Here is an 8,701-nt window from a genome sequence, read left to right as displayed (position 1 = left end):
GGGTGTTGCCAAGCCAAGGTGGCCGACATTACTATTCATTACAGCATGTATTTCCTATGCGCCTGGGCATGACATTAGAATACTTGTCAAACCAGTACACTAGGCAGCCACAATGAATGAATCACCTAGCCAGCTCAAGCTCTTAAAATCTACATGTAGTCAGGACAAGCTTTCTAATGGAAATGAGGAGAAGCAAGTTTTTTGGGCTCACCCAAAACAGATGGCACCAGTCTCTCTTGCTTCTCCTCTAGAAGCATTTGGATGATGTCTGGAAAAATGCTCCCTCCCAACCCAGTAGGTTCTGGCCAGCACCGGACACCCCAGAACTGCGGGTTCTCCAGAAGGTACCACAAAGCAAATGGCACAGAGGACTCCAATTCTGACTCTCCCAAAACAACATGGCAGAACTGGCAGTGAGCCCACTTCTCCCTTTTAGGTGCTGACTCAAGGCAACAAGCTTGGCTTGAGCCAGATGCCACCAATCCTTTCTCAATCTACTGCCATGGCCAGCAAAGAGGGACCCAGCCTGTAAACACAAGTCACTGCCCTTCTTCCTCCCTGGTCCCTGCCCCTAACCCGACCCCTGCGCCCACTGAGCTAGTTGAGCTTGTTGCAGATCTCCAGCGCTTTCTTGTAGACCTGAGTCACATCATCCATGTCTGTGAGGAGGGAGAAGCTGCTGTCTCCCATCCGGTTCCGGTACCGTTTCAGGTACTGGGGTCGGGGCCGATTCTGGAGCCCCTCAAAGTCCTGGATCTGGAGGAAGTTTTCAGCAGAGACGCAGCTGCGAATGCGCTGGCGGGTGGGACGATTTTCCTGCAGATCCAGCAAGTCGAAAGAGTCGCTGGACAGGACACTGTCGTCGCTGATGACGCTGGAAGGCCGGCTGTAGCTCCGCGAGAGGCCGTCTGTGGGGACACCAGGCTCTGCCATGCATTCCAGTGTAGGCATTTCGGGGCTGATGAGGGCCGGGTTCAGCGTGCCTGCTGAGTATTTGCTGTTGTGTTTCAAGATGCCCTTCCTCCGGCAGGAGAGGCTGTGGGTACCCACTCTGACTGGATCTGGGGGGCTGGGGGAGGGGATGCTGCTGCCCATCCCATCGTTACTGTCCAACAGCTCTGAAGACTCGCTCCGCTCTGGGGAGGAGTAGTAACCAGACTCTCTCTGCTGAGTCTTTTTCAAGATCCCTTTCTTGGGCATGGTGGCCGACTGCTTGGGGCTGAGTTTAACAGGCACCTGGGCCTCAGGGGAACTGGGGAGGGGCAGGCTTGTCCGGCACAAGTCCTGCTCCATCTTAAAAGCAGAGGGTAGGGCGGGACTCACCACCCCTTCGATGAAGCCAGTGCTATGGGACCGATGTTCGCTGTTGCTTCGCTTCTTCAAGATCCCCTTGGGCCTCTTGGAACTTAACTTGGGTGGGCTTTCAGGCACTGTGTCCTGGGCAGACTGGGCAAAGTCGGTCTCTTTCTTGGACTTCTTCAGAGACCGCTGTCGCTCCAGCGTGACATCAGAGGCACCAGGTTTGGCCAGGCCCTTCATTTTGGCCTCAGCTTCAGCCTGCAGCCCGGTGGAACGATGGTGCCAGTCGATAATCCGAGCCAAGAGAGGGGACTCAGAGTCGTGAAGGGCATCACAGTCGCAGACGCTGCTCTTGTAGCCCCAGTTAACCCACCAGTGGTTGGCGATGTCCTCAATGGTGGCCCGGCGGTCAGGGTTCACCATTAGCATCCACCGAATGAGCCCTCGAGCATCTAGTGGATAAAAGATAAGAGTCATGAGGCATTACCCAGAAGCCCTCCGCTAGGCTTTGTGATGGTGTGACCCTGTAAGAGTGATTATACAGACACACTCCCTCTGGGAACAGTCTGCATTAAACGTCAACAGTATCAAGACTCAGGACTTCAGAACCACAGGCCAGTGCATGATCAAACCTTGGCATGTTTTCCATATTAGTGAAGGAATGCCAGGGAACCACTGACCTTTCCTTCAACTCCAATCTTTATAAACTGGAGAGGGCCGGGTAACAGCAAAAGAATCCCAGAGCTGACCCCAAGCAGGCCCTACCATTCCTTTGGTGGATATATCACTTTCCCAAAAGGAAAAGCAGGTGTCGATTACCACGGCTTTCTCCATCCTTCTAAAGGTGTGATGTATCAACACAAAGTACTCACGACCTCTGGAAAAGCATGTTGGCACAAAAAGGAGATGTGGGACAGAGATGGAGAGAGGAAGATAGAGAAGAATGACGAGGAGATCAGAGGCCTCTGGGTCGGAGGGCACTCCCTCCTGGGATACCTGGACAATTCTGACATGAGCTGTATCCCACTGAGCCTTCACAAGACAGAGCTGAACTGTATATGTTATCTGCTGACAGCCCGTCTGAAAAATTCCACCTGCAAATGTGTGCTCTCAGAGAATTAGGGGAAAGTCTCAAGAGGGCTACTGAGAAGGCCATAGAAACCAACTGGCTCTCACAATTGGAAAACTGACTTTTAATATCAGACTGTGCTGTCCCCACTAGGGATTAAATTTTATCTCGGAGCAGCCGCGAAGTCCTTCAGTTTATGTCGGCTGATGAGTAACTGGCAAAAGTCTGGCAATAGGGACAGGGGAGAGAGAGCTGCACCCTTGAGAAGTGACAGGAGGAGTCAGGTGATCCTGAGTCATTAAAATGTGCCAGGAATGAGGCTGACATCAATTAACTGGTTAGACAAATAAGGCCACCATAGAGGTTGCTCTTAAATTCCCCCCAAAGATACACTGGCTTATTAAAAACAACTAATGGACACACACACATCCTAGCAGGTATGTATGTAGACAAAGGGCCTGCAGTAGCTCATTTTCAAACACATACTCTCTGTACATGTGAGATGCTCTCCTGTCAAAAGACGGGGCTGATGGCCTTGATGGCTTTGACAAGAGAACATGGTGGAAGTTAACATTATCTAGCTTCTAAGTGCTAACATTAAGAAGGCCTAGAAAAAAGGAGTATGGTGGTCTGGACTACTCTAAGGTCAGCAGTTCGAGCCCACCAGCCGCACCATGGGAGAAAGATGGAGTTTTATGTACCTGTAAATATATACAGCCTCGGAAACCCTATAGAGGGTCACTGAGTTGGAATCACCTCTGGGGCACTTTACAACAACAACAAAGAAACAAGGAAGGCCTGGAAGTTTCCTTTTCCTCCTCCTTATAGCTTTGAGCTCCCTCCTAGACAGAGAGGCCATGGGGACACCCCTCATGGTCACAGCACCCCACGGAGCAGCAGTGAAGTATCCCAAACCAGCCCCAGCAACTGCTTCTGCTGCCATCATACTTCATAGGCTATCTTTTCTCATGTATAATGGAGACACGGAAATCTAATAAGGCAAAACGACTTGCCCAAGTTCACCTAGCCAGCCAATGGGACCCCTAACCTTCTGAGTAAAAGTCTTTGTTTTGAAATTCTTATTTGGGGAGGCAGGCACAAAGCATCCTAATAGGGCAACTTTGACAAAAGACAGAGATTGGGGAAGAAGTAAGGAGAAGTAGGAGAGACTTGACAGCTAGATATATAAAAACAAAAGGAGAAAGTATGGGTGAAGGCAGGTCAGCTGACCACGTCCCCCTCTACCTCTGACCCTGAGTCACGCACCTGAGGGTTGTGTAGGCTCCCGGTATTCTCCACTGCTGATCTGTCGAATGAGGTTTTTGTGATCGAAACCATCAAAGGGCATTGTTCCATAGACGAGAGTATAAAGTAACACACCCAGGGCCCAGCTGTCCACCTAGAACAGAGACAGGACATGTGGAAGCTAGAGAAGCAGATTCCTGGGACGCCTTCCAAACCATCCACCTCACCTGTGAGCATCCACCCCCGATGACCCCAGGAGCTGAACTGAGCACCTGGCAGATAGGTCCCACAACACATGACAACTGATACTGCCGCACAGCCTGACCCTTCTGCTTGGAACCCACACCAACCATCCAATCTACACAAGCACGCCCTTAAATAGATACAATCTAGTCTGAGCCTCACTCTGTGTGAAGCAGGCAGTGTTTCAATTATTTTCAATCCCATTTGATAGAGGAGAATACTGAGGCCCAAGGAAGCAAAATGATTTCCCCAGACACCGTGCCTCAGTGATGGAGGTGAGCCTGGGGCTCAGGGCTCTTCACCGCGAATCTGTCTACACACCACAGAATTAATTCTTTCTGTGCCATCCTTAAATGGATCACAGGGATTGCAAACTCAAATCCTTACAAGGGACATGCAGGTGACGATTACGAACAAGAAGAGCAGAATCCAGGAAACAACACAAAGTGTTGCGGACAGAGACAAACAGTTGCGTGCATTGGCTCATCTGAAGCACGCTGCCTCGTGGCTGGTTGCTGCCAAGAAATGAGGAGACAGCACCGCTGAGTCCGTTCGTTTTTCAAGAGAAGTCAAAAACCAGATTATGATGGGAAAGCTCCCAGTTATTAAGCATTTGCTCATATTACAACATATTTCTATGCCATGTTATGCGCCGTGGAGTTGGTTCCGACTCATGGTGACCCTGTACAGGGTTTCCAAGGCTGTAAATCTTCACGGGAGCAGAAAGCCTCATCTTTCTCCCGCGGAACAGCTGGTAGTTTCGAACTGCTGACCGTGAGATTAGCAGCCCGATTCGTAACCACTACACTACCAGAGCTCCATATATATATATATATATGCAGCCTTGGAAACCCTGCACAGGGTTGCCATGAGTCGGAACTGATGCCACGGTACTTAACAATAGCAATATATATATATTATAGATACACACATATAAATATATGTAAAACTAATATGGCCAAATAAAACATGTTTACTGGACAGATCACAAGCTGCTGGTTTGTAACCTTGGAAACAGATCATCAAAGATCAAAGCAACACTCATTTATCTGCCATAAATTTACCGGGTCGAGTTTCTACAATTTTGTAAATTAAATCCAAAGCCCCTCCCTCACATCCTTATTTTAGAAAGACTTTCTCCTGGTGTGATGGCTGGCATTCTTCTCTTGACCCTACAGTCCTGGCTCAAAAACTCTCCAACAGATAAATATTTGTAAGAAACATTTCAACACACTGAGCAGCTGCTCGTGAAAGGAAGAATCTCTATAAAGAGTACCATTTAAACCAAAACAAAACAAAAATCATCACTCCCAACAACTCAGCCATTTTCAAAATACGATTTTCACATACATGTATCGTGCAGTGGTCCTGAGAGCTACACACATGTAGAGGAGCAGATTTCTCTGTGAATTAGAAGATGCCAGCTAAAAGATATCTCCTTAGTCAAAAGTACATGTTGTTAGAGGACATAGGCAAAAAGATATTCTTTTGGCGTTTCCAGGGTTTCATTTGTTTTTGTTTTTTTTTTAAGTTTTGTCTTGTGTAAGGGAAAAGAGAAAGACAGCCTGGCTGTCGGAATTTGGGGAATGATTAAGTAAATGATGGTATAAGCACCCAATAAAGGATTATGCTGTTGCTATTAGGTGTTGTAGAGTCAATTCCAACTCATAATGACCGTACACACAACACAATGACACACTGCCTGGGCCTGGTCCATCACCACGATAGTTATTCTTGAACCCATTGCTGCCGCCACTGTGCCAATCCAGCTCATTGGAGAGCTTCATCTTGTTCGCTGACCCTCCTTTTTACCAAGCAAGATATCCTTCCTCCAGGGACTGGTCCTTCCTGAGAATATGTCCAAAGTATGAGAGACGGAGTGTCACCATCCTGGTCTCTAAAAAGCATGCTGGTTGTACTTCTTCCAACACAGATTTGTTTGTTTTTCTGGGATTCTATGGTAGCATAGCGGTTACAAATCGGGCTGCGAACCACAAGGTCAGCAGTTTGAAACTACCAGCTATTCCGCAGGAGAAAGATGAGGCTTTCTACTCCCATAAAGACTGTAGCCTCGGAAACCCTGTTCAGGGTTGCTATGAGTTGGAACCGACTCCACGGCACATAACAACAATGGTACTTTTAATATTCTTCTCCAACATAACAACTCAAATGTATCAGTTCTTCTATGGTCTTCCTTATTTATTTTCCAACTTTCATATGCATATGTTGTTGTTGTTAAGTGCTGTCAAGTCAATCCCGATTCATAGCGACCCTGTGTACGGTTTCCGAGGAGCAGCTGGTGAGCGTGAACTGTCAACCTTGTAGTTCAAATGGCTTTGCAGTCTGGCAGATTAAACCACAGCGCCACACCAGGACTCCACATGCATGTGAGGCAGTTAAAATTACCATGACTTGGATCAGAGGCACCTTAGTCATCAATCTGACATCTTTGCTCTTCAATACTTTAAAGAGGTCTTGTGCAGCAGATTTGCCTAACGCAACACATCATTTGAGTTCTTGACTGCTGCTTCCATGAGTATTGATGGTGGATCCAAGCAAAATGAAGTCTTTGACAACTTCAATCTTTTCTCCATTTATAGGGATGATGTTTATTGGTCCAGTGGTGAGGATTTTTGTTTTATTTATATTGAGATACAACCCAGACCAAAGGCTGTGGTAAGTATTTTAAGTCCTCTTCACTTTTCAGCAAGCAAGGTTGTTAATGAACCTTCCTCCAATCGTGATGCCACATTCTTCTTCATAAAATCCAACTATGATGGAGTCATTAAAAATCATGTTTTTTAAAATGACAATGAATTCAGAAAAGCTTGTGCATGCTTGCACTTGTGTATGGAACAACCTCACCTATGACTAAATGCAGACGTTGAAGAGTCTAAAGGAAAAGTCACAACAAATGCTCCAAGCATGTCTCTTATGCGGGAGCACAGGTCATTTTTATTTTCTTCAGGTTTTCTGGATTTCCAATTTTTTCTCCCGGGTATATGTATTGCTTTTATTATCATCTAAAGGAAGATTTACTTGGCTTACCTGAGTATTTAGTTTTTTTAAATTTTTAATTCACTTCTTATAAAAATATGTATTACAATGGATACGCCTGTTCAGCCCATTCTACATGTTCAATTCAGTTTCTACCCTTCAAGTTGGGTGACCGTTCTCACCACCATCCTATTCCAAAGGATTCCACCACGTGAACACAAAGTCGCTGTCCCCTAAGATTCTCATCTAACCTTTTGAAATGCTGTTGGCACTTTGATCCCACGTAGATCAAGCTTTGAGAGAGCGCAGCACTCAAGACAAATGTACTCTGGAAATGAGACTAAAGTATTGTTTGCTTCCAAGATGACTTCCGGGAAAAGTTTTGGTGTAGGGTTTAAGGTTTAAAAGAAAATCTCACGGCAAAAAATGTTAGATTTTGTTTTGTAAAGACTTCCTGGATCCAGCCCCATCTCCTTCTCCCTGTACACACACACATGTATGTACACGGGGTGGCATGCTCACCTCTGGCCCTCGGTAAGGCCTCCCATTGACAATTTCAGGAGATGCGTAGAGAGGGCTGCCGCAAAACGTTTGCAAGAACTTGTCCTTCTGATACAGGTTGGAGAGCCCAAAGTCAGCAATCTGCAGAGAGAAGCAAGGCCCAACGAGGCTTGTTAGCACTGAGCTCAGTGTCTGCACCGGATCAATTCCCACCACTCAGAATACAGAGCAGCTAAGTAATTAAGGAGCAGCTGCTGGATCTGCACCCTTCAGCACAGCCGGGCCAGTGGTCCCCAACGCTGCCCTCGACAATCCACCATGCCCTCACTGCATACTGCATGCTTTCTTCCTGACTTAAAGCTATTCCTTAAATAGACTCTCTCTGAACTTCAATTTAGACACACCTGAGAAATCATAGCCACCAATTCACGGTCCTCATGCTTCTGACAAGTATTTAGAGTGCATTTAAAAGTCGACCGTGAGTGCTACCTAAAATTACTTTCTATCCATGCAGTTGTGTCCCCCACTTTAGCATCCATATTCAGCGGGATTGTGGTTCGCCTGGCTTGTGACCCTTAGAGCACTGGTGGCACGATAGGATAAGCACTGGGCTGCTAACCTCAAGGTCGGAAGTTCAAACCCACCAGTCACTCTGTAGGAAAAAGATGAGGCTTTCTGCTCCTGTAAAGCTTAACAACCCTGAAAACGTTATATAGGGTCTGCTACCATAAAGACTATGAGTTGGAACTGACTTGATGGCAGCGTGTGGGGTTTTGACCCTAGATGAAACAGACTCAGGATATGAGGTTCAGAGGCATCATGTTTCAACCCAAACTGCCACCTGGCATCTGCATGACTTGGCCATGCTCTGAATCCCTGCCTGGTTCTAGATCATAGGATTAGTGTGAGAAGGTAATTAGGAAGAGCATTTCTACATGATGAGACCATGTGTGTGCAGAAGTGCTTTATAACCTTTGGGCTTTATGCAAATGCCTCACTCACCTAAGCTTGCATCTCTCTGCTGGGTTGACATCCCTTGGAGGCATTCTATTCTCCTGTGGCCTCTTGAAATGCTTTGTTGATTATGCTTTATGGCAACACTCTTCTTAGTCTACTACTTTATTTTATAAGTAATATGTGGTGCTGAGGGTTAATGAGCTGGACTGCAAGATAAGTTTGAATCACAAGTTCAGCGGGTTCAAGCTCACTAGGCACTCCTTGGAAAGCCTATACAGGGTCACTATGAGTTGGGACCAACTCCATGGCACATAACAATAGTAGATGTGTATATTGCAGATAATACCTACTTATCCTGGCTTCAGTGACTGGATGATCAGAGCTCAACCA

At 46.6% G+C, this 8,701-nt stretch overlaps 1 protein-coding gene across 1 annotated transcript in view; it reads right to left on the bottom strand.

Annotated features, from left to right (window-relative positions):
- Positions 1 to 276: 276 nt before the first annotated feature.
- NUAK1 (NUAK family, SNF1-like kinase, 1) overlaps positions 277 to 8,701 on the bottom strand; it is a 95,533-nt gene continuing 87,108 nt past the window's right edge. Inside the window, exons 5-7 of the mRNA XM_006865257.1 lie at positions 7,376 to 7,495; positions 3,635 to 3,767; positions 277 to 1,751 (exon numbers count right to left, since the gene is read on the bottom strand). Of these exons, the coding sequence (XP_006865319.1) occupies positions 598 to 1,751; positions 3,635 to 3,767; positions 7,376 to 7,495 (1,407 nt within the window). The 3' untranslated portion in view covers positions 277 to 597. The remainder of the gene's footprint in view (positions 1,752 to 3,634; positions 3,768 to 7,375; positions 7,496 to 8,701) is intronic.

The sequence above is a fragment of the Chrysochloris asiatica genome, unplaced genomic scaffold (assembly GCF_000296735.1).
Source record: "Chrysochloris asiatica unplaced genomic scaffold, ChrAsi1.0 scaffold00076, whole genome shotgun sequence".
Classification (NCBI taxonomy): domain Eukaryota; kingdom Metazoa; phylum Chordata; class Mammalia; order Afrosoricida; family Chrysochloridae; genus Chrysochloris; species Chrysochloris asiatica.
This window is presented reverse-complemented; position numbering and strand designations above follow the sequence as displayed.